Genomic DNA, 19,857 nt, shown 5'->3' with positions numbered 1-19,857 from the left:
ATAAAGGAAAAGAGGGTTCTCCAGAGCACTGAAGAGGTCATTTATGTAGATGAGGAACAAGACTTCTCCCCTGATTCTGCCTTAGGGTACCCAGCCTCCACTAGGAGCGGAGTGCAGAGGGTTCCATTGATAGCAATGCATCGACTGTGTGAGTGGAGGAAGTCAGAAAGATACTCGTAGATATGAAGGCATCCTTTTATGCCATAGGCACTGAGCTTTGCAGGCTTGGCACTATGCTTGACTATCAAATGCCTGATATATATTCAGGGAGATGGTCCTGTACTATTGTTTGAGACGTATGACCTCCAAATATTGCTGAGAGGAGCAGCAGCATGTCCAGACTTGAGTGAATGGGGCAAAATAAAAAGTGTTAGTCAGAGGTCAGCTTTTTTGAAAGAGCAAAAGACTTGACATCAGCAGCAATGATGGATTCCTTGACGTTGCTTACAATTGGAAGTAAGCTTACTGGTCTATTTGAGAGGATCTGTTTTTGCACCTTACTTGTGGACGGGAGTGATGTTTGCTGACTTCCAGGCAGACGGGATGTGGCCACAGGAGGACAGGCTGAAGAACACAGACAGAGGAGAAGCAACAGCAGCAGAGCAGGATTTGAGAACATGGGCACAGATGCCATCCTGGTCCGTCGCCGAAGCATGGTCGAGGTTGGACAGTGCTATCTCTACCTTCTCGGGTGAGGACACAAAGTCCAGTAGACAGTGAGTATGAGGGAGTAAATGGGGACAGAGCGGGATTGGGTGGGAACACGAGATTTGGAGACGAACAACGAGTTGAGACATTCTGCCTTACCCCTAGCAGAATGTGTGGTGATGTCATTTGTGGTGAAGGAGTATGTGGAGGGGGAGCATGCACGACAAACCGACTTGACAAGGCGCTACAATGACTTTGAGGAAGGAAGGAAAGGAAGATGATGTTTTCTGGCTTGACTAAGGTTGAAAGCACTTGTGAGCCTTATGGAATTGCCCTCAATCAGATTAACCTTCCATACTGACAAAGCATGCTTTTTGACCGCACCAGGCACGCCACAGAATTCCGGGTACTAAGGCTGAAAGGATGGATAGCGATAGCCATGGTGAATGGGATAAACCTGTGTATGACAAAGAAGGATCTTGTGAAGTATTTCTAGGTGGAATCCATATGAGATGCTATGAATATGGCAACCAAATCCTTTTGTGAGAAGGCAGATTACAGGCCCTGCGTATTGGCCTGTGTGAACAACCATATTCTGCGATGTTCAGATGGCTCTTTCACAATAACCAGAAGGATATTAACTTTGACCATATTATGGTCAGAGGAGCTAAGAGGGGCAGATTAAGAAATAGTGCCTTCAGAAAGTATTCACACCCCTTTAATTTTTCACATTTTATTGTGTTACAGCCTGAATTTGAAATGGATTGAATTGACATTTTTGTCACTGATCCATACATAATACCCCATGATGTCAAAGTGGATTTCTTTTGTAAGACTTTTTTTTACAAAATAACTAAAAATTAATTTAAGTTGAAATGTCTTGAGTCAATAAGTATTCAACCCCTTTGCTGTGACGCTGCAAATTGAGCTCAGGTGCATCCAATTTCCTTTGATCATCCTTGAGATGTCTCTACCACTTTATTGGATTCCACCTGTGGCCAATTCAATTGATTGGACATAATTTAGAAAGAATCACACCTTTCTATGTTATATATAATGTCCCACAGTTGACAGTGCATGTCAGAGCAGAACGTCCACCATGAAGTCCAAGGAACTGCCAATAGATCTCTGAGATAGAATTGTGAGGACACAAATAGCTAGGGAAGGGTATAAAAACATTTCTAGAGTGTTGATAGTTCCAAAAAGCACAGTGAGCTCCATCTTTTGAAAATGGAAAGAATATGGAACTACCCAGACTCTTCCTAGAGCTGGCCGTCTGACCAAACTGAGCAACCAGACAAGAATGACCTTGTTCAGGGAGGTGACCAAGAACCCTTTTGACCACTATGACAGAACTACAGCATTCCTTGGCTGATATGGGAGAACCTACCAGAAAGACAATAGTCTCTGCCGCCCTTCACAAATCTAGCTTTATGAGAGAGTAGCCAAATCTAAGCCACTCTTGAGAAAAAGTCACATGACAGCACGCCTGGAGTTTGCAAAAAGGCACGTGAAAGACTCAGCGCATGAGGCAAAATATTCTGTGGTCTGATGAGATGAAAATTGCACTCTTTGGCCTGAATTCAAAGCACTACATCTGGTGGAAACCGAGCACCATCACCCATCTAACATCATCCCTACAGTGAAGCATGGTGGTGGCAGCATCGTGCTATGGTAATGCTTTTCAGCAGTAGGGACTCGGAGACTTTTAAGGATAGAGGGAACAATTAATGGAGCCAAATACAGGCAAGTCCTTGATAACCTGCTTCAGAGTGCAAAAGACCTTAGACTGCGACGAAGATTTACGTTCCAACAGGACGATGACCCCAAGCATACAGCCAAATCAACATTGAAAGGCTTCAGAACAAGAAGTTGAAAGTCCTTGAGTGACCCAGCCAAAGGCCAGACTTTAATTCAATTGAGAATCTGTGGAAAGACTTGAAGATTACTGTTCACTGATGCTCCACATCCAACTTGACAGAGCTTGAGGAAATCTGCAAGGAAGAATGGGAGAAACTCCCCAAATCCATTTGTGCAAAGCTGATACAGACATACCCAAGAAGACTTGAAGCTGTAATCGCTGCCAAACACACTTTTACAAAGTATTGACTCAAGGGGTTGAATACTTATTTAAAATAGATATTTCTGTATTTCATTTTTAATTATCTTGTAAATTTTTCAAAAAAAAAAATCAAATCCACTTTGACATTATCGGATATTATGTGTAGATGGGTGACAAAAAATCTCAATTTAATCCATTTTAAATTTAGGCTGTACTACAACAAAATGTGAAAAATGTCATGGGGTATGAATACTTTCTGAAGTCACTTAGGAGAGGTTGAGTGTAAAGTTTGTCATCATCAGATCCAGGAAGGGGGATGTAACAGTTGCTGAAGGCCAGGCTGGAAAGTTTACAGATTCAGCCAGACCCACAAGAGTCACAGAGTCTTAACTGCAATGCTGTAGCTATTTTTTAGCAGAACCGTCACCCAGCTCAGCTGGCATTGTAGGAATGAAGTTTTAAATGAATTGATCCATGGTCATCCATCATTGAAGAATATAGTTATATGTTGATCCATATTTGAGGAAGTGAGTTGATCCTTTTTTTTGTTATTGGTTGATCCATGCTTGAAGAAATAGAGGTACTCGTATATAGCGAGTCAATGTCATTCTCCAGATAGTACACCAAACAATAAAAATATACATTTGATGCTTGTGAAAGGTGTACAGAAGTATTCCGAAGGGCTGCAACGGTTAGTGCGGACAATGGATATTGAAGAGCAGAGTTTTTTTACATCGACTACTGGAAGATTAGTGGAACCAATTAATATGGAAGAGAGAATACTCAGGGAGAGACACAGAAGAAAAGGAGACATCCTGCGAGGGGAATGGTTCCATTTGGCATACATTGTCTCGAGCTGCAACGGTAAATTGAATGGAAAGAAGTGTCACGCGGTGGTGCCGGTGTGGAGTGAGGTGGGGTGGTGGGGTAGTGTGGCATGTGTTGGGGTTGGTGGGGTGTACAGTGGGGGCGGAGGTGGGGGTGCATGGTGGACGCTGGGGATGCAATGACTGTGTCATATGACATGATGACTGCATAAGGGGAAGCGGTGATGGCAGATGGGGAAGCGGTGATGGTGGGCCTCTGGGTGTGCGGTGTGGGTCTTCTGGGGCATCCGGGCATGTGGTGGCAGCATCTGGGATGCTCGGTGGAGGCAGCTGGGACTCTGGGTGGCGATGTCTGTGCACTCGGTGGCGGCATCCGGGTTCTCGATGGCGGCGTCTGGGGTGATCGATGGCGGCGTCTGGCGCGATCGATGGCGGCGTCTGGGGCGATCGATGGCGGCGTCTGGGGCGATCGATGGCGGCGTCTGGGGCGCTCGGTGGCGGCGTCTGGGGCGCTCGGTGGCGGCGTCTGGGGCGCTCGGTGGCGGCGTCTGGGGCGCTCGGTGGCGGCGTCTGGGGCGCTCGGTGGCGGCGTCTGGGGCGCTCGGTGGCGGCGTCTGGGGCGCTCGGTGGCGGCGTCTGGGGCGCTCGGTGGCGGCGTCTGGGGCGCTCGGTGGCGGCGTCTGGGGCGCTCGGTGGCGGCGTCTGGGGCGCTCGGTGGCGGCGTCTGGGGCGCTCGGTGGCGGCGTCTGGGGCGCTCGGTGGCGGCGTCTGGGGCGCTCGGTGGCGGCGTCTGGGGCGCTCGGTGGCGGCGTCTGGGGCGCTCGGTGGCGGCGTCTGGGGCGCTCGGTGGCGGCGTCTGGGGCGCTCGGTGGCGGCGTCTGGGGCGCTCGGTGGCGGCGTCTGGGGCGCTCGGTGGAGGCGTCTGGGGCGCTCGGTGGCGGCGTCTGGGGCGCTCGGTGGCGGCGTCTGGGGCGCTCGGTGGCGGCGTCTGGGGCGCTCGGAGGCGGCGTCTGGGGCGCTCGGTGGCGGCATCTGGGGCGCTCGGTGGCGGCGTCTGGGGCGCTCGGTGGCGGCGGCTGGGGAGCTCGGTGGCGGCGTCTGGGGCGCTCGGTGGCGGCGTCTGGGGCGCTCGGTGGCGGCGTCTGGGGCGCTCGGTGGCGGCGTCTGGGGCGCTCGGTGGCGGCGTCTGGGGCGCTCAGTGGCGGCGTCTGGGTAGCTCGGTGGCGGCGTCTGGGGCGCTCGGTGGCGGCGTCTGGGGCGCTCGGTGGCGGCGTCTGGGGCGCTCGGTGGCGGCGTCTGGGGCGCTCGGTGGCGGCGTCTGGGGCGCTCGGTGGCGGCGTCTGGGGCGCTCGGTGGCGGCGTCTGGGGCGCTCGGTGGAGGCGTCTGGGGCGCTCGGTGGCGGCGTCTGGGGCGCTCGGTGGCGGCGTCTGGGGCGCTCGGTGGCGGCGTCTGGGGCGCTCGGAGGCGGCGTCTGGGGCGCTCGGTGGCGGCGTCTGGGGCGCTCGGTGGCGGCGTCTGGGGCGCTCGGTGGCGGCGTCTGGGGCGCTCGGTGGCGGCGGCTGGGGAGCTCGGTGGCGGCGTCTGGGGCGCTCGGTGGCGGCGTCTGGGGCGCTCGGTGGCGGCGTCTGGGGCGCTCGGTGGCGGCGTCTGGGGCGCTCGGTGGCGGCGTCTGGGGCGCTCGGTGGCGGCGTCTGGGGCGCTCGGTGGCGGCGTCTGGGGCGCTCGGTGGCGGCGTCTGGGGCGCTCGGTGGCGGCGTCTGGGTAGCTCGGTGGCGGCGTCTGGGGCGCTCGGTGGCGGCGTCTGGGGCGCTCGGTGGCGGCGTCTGGGGCGCTCGGTGGCGGCGTCTGGGGCGCTCGGTGGCGGCGTCTGGGGCGCTCGGTGGCGGCGTCTGGGGCGCTCGGTGGCGGCGTCTGGGGCGCTCGGTGGCGGCGTCTGGGGCGCTCGGTGGCGGTGTCTGGGGCGCTCGGTGGCGGTGTCTGGGGCGCTCGGTGGCGGTGTCTGGGGCGCTCGGTGGCGGTGTCTGGGGCTCTCGGTGGCGGTGTCTGGGGCGCTCGGTGGCGGTGTCTGGGGCGCTCGGTGGCGGTGTCTGGGGCGCTCGGTGGCGGTGTCTGGGGCGCTCGGTGGCGGTGTCTGGGGCGCTCGGTGGCGGTGTCTGGGGCGCTCGGTGGCGGTGTCTGGGGCGCTCGGTGGCGGTGTCTGGGGCGCTCGGTGGCGGTGTCTGGGGCGCTCGGTGGCGGTGTCTGGGGCGCTCGGTGGCGGTGTCTGGGGCACTCGGTGGCGGTGTCTGGGGCACTCGGTGGCGGTGTCTGGGGCACTCGGTGGCGGTGTCTGGGGCACTCGGTGGCGGTGTCTGGGGCACTCGGTGGCGGTGTCTGGGGCACTCGGTGGCGGTGTCTGGGGCACTCGGTGGCGGTGTCTGGGGCACTCGGTGGCGGTGTCTGGGGCACTCGGTGGCGGTGTCTGGGGCACTCGGTGGCGGTGTCTGGGGCACTCGGTGGCGGTGTCTGGGGCACTCGGTGGCGGTGTCTGGGGCACTCGGTGGCGGTGTCTGGGGCACTCGGTGGCGGTGTCTGGGGCACTCGGTGGCGGTGTCTGGGGCACTCGGTGGCGGTGTCTGGGGCACTCGGTGGCCGTGTCTGGGGCACTCGGTGGCCGTGTCTGGGGCACTCGGTGGCGGTGTCTGGGGCACTCGGTGGCGGTGTCTGGGGCACTCGGTGGCGGTGTCTGGGGCACTCGGTGTCGGTGTCTGGGGCACTCGGTGGCGGTGTCTGGGGCACTCGGTGGCGGTGTCTGGGGCACTCGGTGGCGTTGTCTGGGGCACTCGGTGGCGTTGTCTGGGGCACTCGGTGGCGTTGTCTGGGGCACTCGGTGGCGGTGTCTGGGGCACTCGGTGGCGGTGTCTGGGGCACTCGGTGGCGGTGTCTGGGGCACTCGGTGGCGGTGTCTGGGGCACTCGGTGGCGGTGTCTGGGGCACTCGGTGGCGGTGTCTGGGGCACTCGGTGGCGGTGTCTGGGGCACTCGGTGGCGGTGTCTGGGGCACTCGGTGGCGGTGTCTGGGGCACTCGGTGGCGGTGTCTGGGGCACTCGGTGGCGGTGTCTGGGGCACTCGGTGGCGGTGTCTGGGGCACTCGGTGGCGGTGTCTGGGGCACTCGGTGGCGGTGTCTGGGGCACTCGGTGGCGGTGTCTGGGGCACTCGGTGGGGGCGTCTGGGGCACATGTTGGCGGCGGTTCGGTTGCTCAGTGGCGGACATCCAGACGCACGGCGGAAGGCATCCGGGGCACACAGTGACGGGCATGGTGGATGCATCTCGGGGTGTCCGGCAGGCAGTGAGGTCATCTGGGCTCGTGTTTGGGGCATCTGCAGCGGCGTCCGGGTGCATGGTTGTCCGGGTGCATTGTGGAGGCTGCCCGGCACACGGTTTGGGTGTCCCGGTGTATGGTATGGGTGGCCTTGTGTGCGGTGTTGGTGGCCCAGCATACCGTGTGAGTGACTGGGCGTGCAGCTTGGGTGGCCGGGCATTCTGTCGAGGAGGCCGGGCACACATTTTGGACAGCAGGTTGCAGGTGGTACAGACAATATGAAGTGATGATGGTGTTGTGAGCCAGTACTCGCTGCAGCGCAGATTTTACTTCTCGATGGCTTGTTCCATCAAACATGGATAGACATCACAACCAGGTTGAAGGGAAGGGTTATTGGAGGTGTGAAGGAAAGTTGAACTGTAGGACCATGATGACAGGACAAGGGGTATAAATTTGCAAGCTTGCCAGAAATTGTGCACATGACATGCAGGAAGAAGAAGAGGAATTTTTGGAAGGGACAGTAAATGGAGAAAGAAGTATATTTAAATGTCATTTGAATGAAGAAGCAATCATTTCTAGATTGAAGAAAGAAGTATTGAGGAGGAGAAATGGGTAAAGAACAAGTGAAGGAAATAGAAACATCGCAGATTGAGTTTGGGGTTTGTTTTCGTTTGTTTTTTTACTAGATTTGTGAAAAAGGGGTAAATATATGAAGGAGGGAAAGCATTAGAAGAGGCCACATGGGAGATAAGAGAGATAACATGTCAGCCCGAAGATTCGCAAGCATTCGGTGTCGCCAAGGCCTCGGAAAATGCAATCTTTAAATCGACACAACCGCACCAACTAAGTATCAATATGAATATGTGGCAAATGATTCACAATGCAATGAGCAACACAGGGAATAAACAACAACTTAACAAATTAAACAAAGCAGATCTTGGGAATTCTTAGGGAAAACCAGAACCCGAATACCTAATAAAAACTAGAACGCATACCTCTGCCAGACTGAACAGTTTATGTTTTTGTATCCCACTGATAGGCCAGATCTGCATCCGGACGTTAACTAAAAATTGAATCAATTCGTCCTTGCCACACACCCAACTCATCCAGCAAGTTTTGCCAAAATCTGTCCACAACTTTGTGAGCTATCATGCTATATATCGTTTGTGGCTCCATCTCTCAGTGGTGAAGAATCACTTAAAATAAAAATAATTCTCGTATCCAGATCCAGATCTTCACCAAAATCTAAATAAATCCTTCTTGTCACACACTCGACCAGTCCACCAAGTTTCGTCCGAATCCGTCCATAACTTTTTGAGATCTTGTGGTCACAGACAAATAGATGGACAAACAGACTGACAGGGGCAAAAACACAACCTCCATATATATATATATTTTATTTATTTATTTATTTATTTTTACAAAGATTGCAACACAGACGAGATGATGACATTTAATGTATTAGTTGTTGCATCAAAGAGAAAACGTACTATGACTTTAGCATAGGTTGATCCGACATTGGAAGAAAGGTGATGAGTGGTTAGCCTAAAAACTTCCAAAATATACACAGTTTAAATAAATCGGATGCCTCTCATCATGATACCTGGGGAAACATACATGATAATGATAAAAGTAATGAGCCTGTTATTATTGATTCAACATTCAACAACATTTGTTTTTTTAAAGAGTGGGGAGTTCAAGACCCTTTGAATCTTCCCACAGTATCTGCCTCTGCTTCTTGGGACTTGCACATGTAGATTGCAGAACGTGGTCTTTCTCATTCTTTTGCAGAAGAGTTGTGTCCAAGTAAGTTAGGTCCAAGTAAGGTTCAGCAGGTTTTTGATAAAGACAAATGCCTCGAGTTCAGCAGAGGAGGAGCAGATAAGGGGGGGAGGAGGGGAGGTTGTTAAGACACCATTGAAAGAGACTGCACCATAAACGGTTTTATCTTTTGAAGCACCAAGGTTTTATTTTTAAGTTTATCTTCTTCTCCTTTTTAACTTCATCCTCAGTTGGATTTGGATTGCAGGCAGGCTATAATTCCTCGATTTAGCAGATATTCTACTTGTGTTTCCTCCATATCGGTTCTGTAAGACTGAATATTTGAGGTTTTTGTTCCCACAGCAATGCCTTTTTGATAGCAACGTTTTTGGTGTTTTTGTTTATCGTATGTGCACGATTGCTGATTTATTTTATTCTTTTAATTGCTTTGCACTTTTTCTTTTCCTTGATTTTTCATAGCACATCTTGCCTTCCTTCTTTCATCTCACAACACCAAACAAGAAAGAGCAATCAGAGATTGCAGACCCTCGCCAGGACATGTTTGTGAGGTGTATTTTGTGGGGTGTTTTTGTCTATTCTTTCATTATTTTGTACAACCCCACTTTCATCAGACACGTGTGACACATTACGTCCTCTTTATAAAACTGATTTCAGTATTGTATTTTTTTATATATTTTTTCAATGAGGCTGTCCTCGAGGTATTTTGAGTCCCCAGGGTAGTTTGCATCCTCGGAGTCTTTTGGGTCATCAGGGTCCTCTGGCTTGTTTGGGTCCTCAGGGTCTTTTGGGTCATTGGGGTGTTTTGAGTCTTCAGGGTCTTTTGGGTCCTTGGGGTCTTTTGGGTCTTCCGATTCCTCAAGGTTTTTGGGTCCTTGGAGTCCTCTGGTTTTTCATATTATTTAAGAATCTTTAGGGTATGTTGGGGTCTTGGTGGTCTTAAGGGTCTTGAGGTGTCTTAAAGGTTCTTCAAAGGTCCAATGGGTCTCAGCAGTCCAAGGTGTCGAAAGGAACATTCCAATAGTACATAATTAATAGATGTACGTAATTACTAGACAGGATGGCACCGACTTCAAACAGTACATAATTAATAGATATATTGAAAACACATGGCTGGAGAAGATAATATAGTAGAGTTTCTTCTTCTTAAAAAATTAACAATTTCTGGCTGCCAGACCGTGAGAACAATCATATTGAAATTTTAATCAAGTGTTCCACTTTACGACTACTACATTACTTTGAAGTTTCACATCAACTAATGAAGCAGTTCAAGATATATAATTTTTTTAAAGATTTTCGTTCAATCCAACATGGCCACCAAACCATGTAACGTGTGAATTATTCAAGGGCAGCATGGTATACATACACAAGGCATGGGGAACATATGTGTGAAGTTTCCATTCGATCTGTTCAGCTGTTCTGGAAGATTGGCTTTTTTAAGGTTTATTCTTCAAAAATTCATCGCCGCCAAACCATGTGACCTATGACGTCATGGTCATGGAACTTTTTGTTCATCATGGGTATGTGATCATGCATGTAATGTTTTGCCTCGATCTGTTTAGCCGTTTCGGAGAAAAAGGGTTTTTAGTGTTTTTTAAGGCTTTTGTGTGAAAACAAATATGGCGGCCGAATCACGTGACCGATGACGTCATTATTTTTTTCCTACACCAACTTATCCATAGATGACGCTCAAGAAATTTGATCTTGATTGGATGAAGTTTTGTACTTGTCAAATTATGACGTCATAATGGAGGAGCCCATGGCATCATCATTAACATATGTTATTCCCCATGGAGATTACTTTACAATGAGCCATGTCTCAATTTTTTCTGCGCAGCACTTTTGGAGATATAAAGTTTTTTTGTTTTTCCAAGATGGCGCTCATAACACGTGACCTATGACGTCATAATTATCATTCAGACGTTCTACAGGAGGAGGAGCACCTATGATGAAAATTTCCTGTCAATCAGACCAACGGTTGCATAGAAAAGCATATTTATTCTGTGCAAACAAACAGACAAACAGATGAAAAATCACTCATAGAGCGACACTTGGCAAAAGAGAACAAAGTAGAATGGCACTCGGTAGAGCATCCTTTTGACATCAAAAATAATTGGTGGTTGAATTATGTGTCCTGATATGCAAATTGCCTTCAAATTTTAAGTTAATCGGATGAAAATTGACAATTATAGAAATTTGGCCTATGTTGACCTCAAATAGAATTGGTGGTTCAATTCAGTTCGCTGATATGAAAATCCTATTTAAATTTCAAGTCAATCGGGTGAAAATTGAGGATTTTAGAAATTTGAAAAGGTTGTTGACGTTTGGCCATGTTGATCTTCTGGCCTACGATTACCTCAAAATAGTTGGTGGTTGAATTCAGTTAGCTGATATGAAAATCCTATTCAAATTTCAAGTAATCGGATGTAATTTGAGGATTTTAGAAATTTGATAAAGTGGTTGACCTTGGGCCCATGTTGACCTTTTGACCTCAAAAATAAATAGGATTCTGTCGGACCACCGACTCTACCATTTGGTGAAGTTTCGTGAACATTGGTTTAAAATTGTGACCTGTTGGCAAGTATAAGTGAGCGGACAGTCAAACACACCAACACACACAAACAAAGAAACAAACAAACAAACAAACAACCACACACACACACATACACAAGTGATGAACATACTTGTGAACATACAAGTGATGTTCAAGTGATGAACATACTTGTCCCAAAAAAAAATTTTTTTGCCAAGTGACAAACTGACTCAAATGCAATAAATACCCACTCCTCTGGCGAGGGTAACCAGAGAAGTTATTGAAAGAGGAAATGTCGCTTCTTGTTAACAGTGCTCTGATTGATGTAAGGCCAAAAAGTGCTTTGTTTTTATTGCAAAAGGTGAAGAAAGAGTAGGTATCAAGAAGTAATTGTGCTTGGAAAGTAGATCGACTCATCAGCCCAGTCTTTGTGATTTATGAGCTCAAGTCCAAGCACTGCAAGATACTTGTCCTTCTTGGAATGAGAGGATGCAAGCTTTGGGGCATGAGGAAGCACACGGATCAGAGAGAAGCAAAGGAAAACTTGGGCAGGCCATTGATGCTTTCAAATGCAAAGAGCAGATGTTATTTGACATTCAGCTTTGAATCCAATCCAAAAATACTTTAGATTTCTATGAAATTTTAGTCGAGAAGTTAGTTTTAGTCGAGATTGGCTGATGTTTGATGACTGTCATCAGTTTTTTGGGTGTTTTTTTTAACTTCTTTTTTAATTTTACACTCGGATTTGGATTATTTAATAACATTTCATCAGATTTGACATGTGACGCAAACCTTTCATTAAAATGTTAATCAAGCTTCAGAGAGAATCCAGGAAAGTCCATCGGAACTTTTCTTTCATTTCCGACTGCTGATCTCGCATCTCCAACATCTCATAACCTAAATCGAAAACCAATTCTCATTCGTCACCTTCGTTTTCTATCTCCATGATGGGTAACTTCAAACCTCAAGGATATACAATATGTCGCCCTCACTTAACGTGAACAAGATGTAGGAATGCCAGCACGTCACATCTGTGAAAGGCACATCTTTTTGACCTGCCATCGAAAGGAGCTTTGGAGCCGTGCGGAAGGAACTCCTAGGTGGTTGGCAGTTGAGCTGAGCTTCCAAACTTCTTGAATCAATTTTAAAGCACTAATCGTAAATTTCTGCCTGTTTACGATTGCCTAATTTCTGCCTGCCTAATTTCTGCCTAAATTTCTGCGGGGTTTTTTTTTTATCAGCGAGTGTACACTGCTCCTTTCCTATGCCATCTCCAGGCGCTGCATAACGTCATTGCCGGACACCGAAGGGGGCTCGGCAATGACGCACGCTGAAAGGGAGTACTCGGTTTTCACTCTGGTTGTTTGTTGTACACCGCTCCTTTCCTATGCCATCGCCAGACGCTGCATAACGTCATTGCCGGGCAACGAAGGGGGCTCGGCAATGACGCACGCTGAAAGGGAGTACTCAGTTTTCACTCTGGTTGTTTTTGTACACCGCACCTTTCCAATGCCATCTCCAGGCACTACATAACGTCATTGCCGGGCACCGAAGGGAGCTCGGCAGTGACGCACGCTGAAAGGGAGTACTCAGTTTTCACTCTGGTTGTTTGTTTGTTTGTTTGTTTGTTTTCTTGTTGTACACCGCTCCTTTCCTATGCCATCTTCAGGCACTGCAAAATGTCATTGCCGGGCACCGAAGGGGGCTCGGCAGTGACGCACGCTGAAAGGGAGTACTCAGTTTTCACTCTGGTTGTTTTTGTACACCGCACCTTTCCTATGCCATCTCCAGGCGCTGCATAACGTCATTGCCGGGCACCGAAGGGGGCTCGGCAGTGACGCACGCTGAAAGGGAGTACTCAGTTTTCACTCTGGCTGTTTGTTTGTTTTCTTGTTTTCTTGTTTGTCCGGGCGATATCTCAGCCATCCTTTGAGCTGGGAAGCTGAAATTTCGGCACAATAGTGAGCAAGTACTTTGTCAAATACAGTATTTTTTGTTTTTTGATTAATCAATTAATTGATTAGTTATTTAATTATTAGCGATTAATTAAGCACTTATACATTTCCTTTCTCTTCTGGTCATTACCTGAGGCACCTTTTGAGTTAGGTAGCTGATATTTGGACATGCCAATGACCAAGTGATTTGGCTGCAAAGGCTATTTTTGATTTATTGATTAATCAATTAATCGATTAATTATTTAATTATTCGATTAATGACTAAAAAATTATTATTTTAAAGTTACAGATTCTGATGAAATGGTGGTGGTTTATGTGTTCTATTAGCGAATTGATTAATTATTTAATTTTTTTATGATTCTTATTTATTTATTTTCATTATTAATTATATTTATTCTTTTTCTTTCTCATCTGGCCAATATCTCAGGCACCTCTTGAGCTAGGAAGCTGTTATTTTGACATGCCAGTGACCAAGTGATTTGGCTGCAAAATATGTTTTTTTGATTTATTGATTAATCAATAATATTGGTTGATTCGTTATTTAATTATTAGCGATTAATTAAGTACTTATACATTTCCTTTCTCTTCTGGCCATTATCTCAGGCACTTTTTGAGTGAGGAAGCTGATATTTGGACATGCCAATGACCAAGTGATTTGGCTTTAAAGCTGTTTTTTTGATTCATTGTTTAATCAATTGGTTGATTCGTTATTTAATTATTAGCGATTAATTAAGTACTTATACATTTCCTTTCTCTTCTGGCCATTATCTCAGGCACCTTTTGAGCTCGGAAGCTGATATTTGGACATGCCAATGACCAAGTGATTTGGCTGCAAAGGCTATTTTTGATTTATTGATTGATCAATTAATCGATTAATTATGTAATTATTCGATTCATGACTAAAAAAAAATTTTAAGTTGCATATTCTGATGAAATGGTGGTGGTTTATGTGTTCTTTGAGCGAATTGATTAATTTTTATTTTTTTATTATTATTATTTATTTATCTTCATTATTAATTATTTACTTATTTTATTTCTCATCTGGGCAATATCTCAGGCACCTTTTGAGCTAGCTGTAAAGGGTATTTTTGATTTATTGATTAACCAATTAATTGATTAGTTATTTTATTATTAGCGATTAATTAAGTGCTTATATATTTCCTTTCGCTTCTCGCCATTATCTCAGGCACCTTTTGAGCTCGGAAGCTGATATTTGGACATGCCAATGATCAAGTGATTTGGCTGTAAAGGCCATTTTTGATTTATTGATTAATCAATTAATCGATTAATTATTTGATTTAATGACTAAAAAAAAATTTTTTTTTAAGTTACAGATTCGGATGAAATGGTGGTGGTTTATGTATTCTATTAGCCGATTGATTAACTATTTAATTTTTTTATGATTATTATTTCTTTATTTTCAGTATTAATCATTTATTTATTTTCTTTCTCATCTGGGCAATATCTCAGGCACCTTTTGAGCTAGGAAGCTAATATTTGGACGTGACAGTGACCAGGTGATGTGGCTATAAAGGATATTTTTGATTGATCAATTATCAATTAATCGATTCAATTCAATCGATTAATTCGATGAATCGAATCAATTAATCGAATCGATCAATTAATTGATCAATTAATCGATTATTTATTGATTAATCAATTAGTTATTTAATTTTTTATTAATGACTTATTTACTTAAATTTCTAAAAGATGCATCTTCGGATGAAGCACTCGTCGTTTGGTTATGCTATTAGCCAATTGATTAAGAAAATATTTTATGATAATCTTTTATTGATTTTAATTATGCAATTAATCAATCAATTATTGTACACCTTTCCCTTCCAATGCACTTTCTATGAGCTGCACTTCGGTATTTCCGTGCGCTGGTGGCGCCCCGGCAATGACGCGCTGTAGGATATTTAATTATTTGGCATGGGGGTGGTGTACTTTGAATGTATCTGTACTTGTTATTGTTGCTTTCACTGTGAGGGATGTGCAAACGTTAATGATTTTTTTTTTTTTTTTTTTTTGTATACAAGATCGAGGCTCATGAAAGAGCTCGTGAATTTAATTATTATTTTTAATTTAAATTGCATATTCGGGTGAAACGGTGGTGGTTTGGGTATTCTATTAGCCAATTGATTAATTATTTAATTATTTTACGATTATTATTTGTTTATTTTCATTATTAATGATTTATTTATTTTCTTTCTCCTCTGGGCAATATATCAGGTACATTTTGAGATGGGAAGCTGATATTTGGACATGACAGTGACCAAGTGATGTGGCTCTAAAGGATATTTTTGATCTATTAATTGATCAATTAATCGATTAGTTATTTATTGATTAATTAATTAATTAATTTTTTCGATTAATGGCTTATTTAATTAATTTTCAAAAAGTTACAGCTTCGGCTGAAGCACTGGTGGTTTAGGTATGCTATTAGCCAATTGATTAAGAAAATATTTTATGATTATTGTTTATTGATTTTAATTATGCAATTAATCAATCAATTGTTGTACACCTCTCCCTCCCAATCGAGTCACTATGAGCTGCACGGCGGTATTGCCAGGTGCCGGAGGCACCCAGGCAACACCGCGCTGGAGGATATTTAATTATTTGGCATGGGGGCGGTGTACTTTGAATGTATCTGTACTTGTTATTGTTGCTTTCACTGTGAGGGATGTGCAAACGTTAACCTTTTCCAAAAGGTACTCCGCTGAAGGTCAGGTCCAGGGACATTTTAATTACCCCTTTTAATTGATGGTAGATTAAACAAAATTTCCAAAATTGTAAATTTAATAAGGATTAGGGTATGGTGTCGGCTTCTATATTGCACTCACCAATTGAACTCGGCAGGTTTTAGGTAATATGCATAAAATATATTTCAATGCTGAATAAACTACCGTCGACTAGCAGCAATGTCCTTCTTGTAACCCACATCTTCATTATGTTTCGCAAATCCAGAAGTGTCTATATCAGATTTTATTTGAATCAAAGATCAGAGGCAGCCGTGTTTTATAGCTATTTGGCATGGAATGTCCCTGCGGTGGGTTTGGCGACGATACTCCGTGACTGTATTACTCGACCTGATTGTGTTTCATGTCTCCCTGCAGTTGCTTCCAGACCTCACCAACCCCGATGAGCTGCTCTCGTATCTTGACCCCTCTGACCTACCCAGCAATGGTAACGACGACCTGTTGTCTCTGTTCGAGAACAGCTGAGAGGCCAGCCATCTGAATACCCAGACTACCCTTTATTTTTCCACGCTCCTCCCACCCTTCCCTTCATTGCTGTGTGCTATCTTTGTACATAACCCTCGTCTGTAATGAAGTGAAGCCAAACGTGATGCTCCCCACACAGTCGTTAGCCGTGACTTCAGCGACATCTTCGGCGTCTTCCTAAAGAGGCGTATGCTCCAAGTCAGGATTCCTTCCTTACAAAGGCTTCAAACTTCACTGCTTCCGCACTACCCTTTCCTCGATCAGCAATCAGACTCGTTTACTGTCTTCGACCGCTGCAGGCCTTGGCTTGAGAGGTGTCTGGTAGAACAAAGGGACAATACCCAAGGAACAATCTTGGATGAGTTTGGGAACTTTGTGATGGAGGAACGATGTGTTTGTATAACTGTGTCATCTACATTTCCCATTTCTCCTGAACGCAGCTCATTTTACTCCCACCGATCTGCCATTCAAACCCACGTAGACTGCACACCTTTTTATTCCATTCTTCCTGCAATTGCGAAAAGGAGTGGTCACACCTCCAAAGCACAAACGGAATCCTGCAACTTTTGCTCAATCTGAATCCCAAACCCCTCCTACCAGATGCAATAGTCATTTTCACTACGATGCAATGATGAACATGGAGATGGATGCGAGGTGAGGATGACCCTTTCTCCGAAGAATCAACACCCTCTTCTCGGTGACTTTATTATCTCGAGCACGCCTCCTTATGTTCTTCTTCACCCTTACCCCCTAAAACACATTCAATTATTACCAAGCCTCCTGCTATTTTAGGTAGCTTGTCTTCCTGACCAAATGGGGCTGTCATTTGGGAACTGACTGGATCATTAGTGAAGCGACCCAGGAGATGAGTCATGTTTTAAGAGTAGATTTTACATCTTCTCATATTATGTATTCTTTTTTTTTCTTTTCTTTTTCCTTGGTCTTCTTCTTCTTCACACTTTAATCCTCCACCCCATACCTGTACGGTGAAATAATAACCCCACTTTTATTCATTACACAACATTGTATTTAATTTCCAACCAAAATTTCGTCTTTTCTTTCTCTTAAGATGATGCTTCAGATGAAGGTTATTTTTTAGCAGAGTAGGGATAGTTTTTCACCAAAGCAAACTACGACGGATGTTATTGTGCCGCTCCGCTGTGTATACAGCTGTTGTTGCTGTGTGCGCACTCCTTTGTGTGTGTGGGTGTGTGTGTATGGTGCGTGTTTGTGCCTGTGGTCTGTGCTCTGCTGTGCCGTGTACGGGCCGCCACGCGCCCCTTCGTGCTGTGCTGTGTCCCCAGAGCCAGGAAGTAAGGGCCGGTTAATTTTTCTTCTTCTTCTCCTCCCCCACCTCCACTTCCGTTTTATTTGTTCCCACTTCCGTTTTATATGTTCCCACTTCCGTTTTTTGTTTGTTGCTGAACTTTACAAGCCAGTCTCCCTAAATCGAGTTAGTCGTTCAGGTCACTTTGTCATTCTGGTACACTTTTACGCGTCATTCCATCTGGCCACCGATGACGTTTTCCACTGTCTTGCGTTAGTCAACCGACGCACGTTCAAATGGCGATTATTCATGGATTCCCTTTTGTTCCTTTTTGTCATTCCCCCGCTCATTGTTGCTCCTAATTTTCCACTCTTCATTCATCTATATGTACTTGCATTCATTTGTCCTTATGTGTTATCTTGTAAACAAAATGCATCATTTTGGGACCCGTTAAAACTGTTCTGGCATGTTGAAAATCGTTGAAAGTTTTTAAAAGGAAAAGTTACCGATTAATTATCTATCTCTCTTTTTCTTTCTCTCTTTTTCTTTCTCTCTCTTTTTCTTTCTCTCTCTTTTCCTTTCTCTCTCTTTTTCTTTCTCTCTCTTTTTCTTTCTCTCTCTTTTTCTTTCTCTCTCTTTTCCTTTCTCTCTCTCTTTTTTCTCTCTCTCTCTCTCTCTCTCTCTCTCTCTCTCTCTCTCTCTCTCTCTCTCTCTCTCTCTCTCTATCTCTATCTCTATCTCTATCTCTATCTCTATCTCTATCTCTCTCTCTCCTTATATCTCTCTCTCTCCTTATATCTCTCTCTCCTTATATCTCTCTCTCCTTATATCTCTCTCTCCTTATATCTCTCTCTCCTTATATCTCTCTCTCCTTATATCTCTCTCTCCTTATATATCTCTCTCCCTCTCCCTCTCTATTTCTCTCTCTCCCTCTGTATTTGTCTATTTCTCTCCCTCTCTATTTGTCTCTCCCCCTCTCTATTTCTCTTTCACCCTCTCTATTTCTCTCTTGAGCTTGGTGTTGGCGTAGCGGTTAGGGTGCCGGCTTGGGATCCTAGGATCCTGTGTCCGAATCCTGGGCGATCGCTGAATTAACACCAGCCTGTCATCCTTCCGAGGTCGGCAAATTGAGTACCAGTTCACTGGTAATTCCCTGTGTGTTGCAAGAGGCGACTAACAGGGTTGGTGGCAGGAAGGGCATTCGGCCATAAAACATTGCTTCAAAAAAGGGGACCATGGTGCCCAAAAAAGGCAAACCCCCGCTCTGCAGGGAAAAATGGCCTCCAAAGGTGGTTCTTTCTTTCTTCTTCCTCTCTATTTCTGTCTCTCCCTGTCTATTTCTCTATTTCTCTCTCTGTTTCTCTCTCTCCCTCTCTATTTCTCTATTTATCTCTCTATTTTTCTCTCTCTCCCTCTCTATTTCTCTCTCTCCCTCTCTATTTCTCTATTTATCTCTCTATTTCTCTCTCTCTCCCTTTCTATTTCTCTCTCTCCCTCTCTATTTCTCTGTTTATCTCTCTATTTCTATATTTCTCTCTCTATTTCTCTCTCTCCCTCTCTATTTCTCTATTTATCTCTCTATTTCTCTCTCTCTCCCTCTCTATTTCTCTGTTTATCTCTCTATTTCTCTCTCTATTTCTCTCTCTCTCCCTCTCTATTTCTCTGTTTATCTCTCTATTTCTCTCTCTATTTCTTTCTCTATTTCTCTCTCTCCCTCTCTATTTCTCTCTCTATTTCTTTCTCTATTTCTCTCTCTCCCTCTCTATTTCTCTCTCTCCCTCTATTTCTCTCTCTCCCTCTCTATTTCTCTCTCTCCCTCTCTATTTCTCTCTCTATTTCTTTCTCTATTTCTCTCTCTCCCTCTCTATTTCTCTCTCTCCCTCTATTTCTCTCTCTCCCTCCCTATTTCTCTCTCTCCCTCCCTATTTCTCTCTCTCCCTCTCTATTTCTCTCTCTCCCCTCTCTATTTCTCTCTCTCCCTCTCTATTTCTCTCTCTCCCTCTCTATTTCTCTCTCTATTTCTCTCTCTCTCCCTCTCTATTTCTCTGTTTATCTCTCTATTTCTCTCTCTATTTCTTTCTCTATTTCTCTCTCTCTCCCTCTCTATTTCTCTCTCTCCCTCCCTATTTCTCTCTCTCCCTCTCTATTTCTCTCTCTCCCCTCTCTATTTCTCTCTCTCCCTCTCTATTTCTCTCTCTCCCTCTCTATTTCTCTCTCTATTTCTCTCTCTATTTCTCTCTCTATTTCTCTCTCTCCCT

The 19,857-nt window shown here is 45.8% G+C and overlaps 1 protein-coding gene across 10 annotated transcripts in view; it reads left to right on the top strand.

Annotated features, from left to right (window-relative positions):
* The window catches only part of ZMIZ1 (zinc finger MIZ-type containing 1), a 338,869-nt gene extending 320,751 nt beyond the window's left edge, over window positions 1-18,118 (top strand). For 8 of the 10 annotated variants that reach the window (XM_078783818.1, XM_078783816.1, XM_078783815.1 and 5 more), the window contains 2 exons: window positions 535-691; window positions 16,225-18,117. In XM_078783818.1, the coding sequence (XP_078639944.1) occupies window positions 535-691; window positions 16,225-16,253 (186 nt within the window). In that variant the 3' untranslated portion in view covers window positions 16,254-18,117. Of the gene's footprint in view, window positions 1-534; window positions 692-16,224 lie in introns of all 10 variants that reach the window. The other 2 variants (XM_078783821.1, XM_078783822.1) reach the window with 2 other exon arrangements.
* Window positions 18,119-19,857: the final 1,739 nt, after the last annotated feature.

This window comes from Myxine glutinosa, chromosome 8 (genome assembly GCF_964187855.1).
Source record: "Myxine glutinosa chromosome 8, kmMyxGlut1.1, whole genome shotgun sequence".
Classification (NCBI taxonomy): domain Eukaryota; kingdom Metazoa; phylum Chordata; class Myxini; order Myxiniformes; family Myxinidae; genus Myxine; species Myxine glutinosa.
The sequence above is the reverse complement of the archived record's forward strand: the minus strand, read 5'-3'. Positions and strand labels throughout refer to the sequence as shown.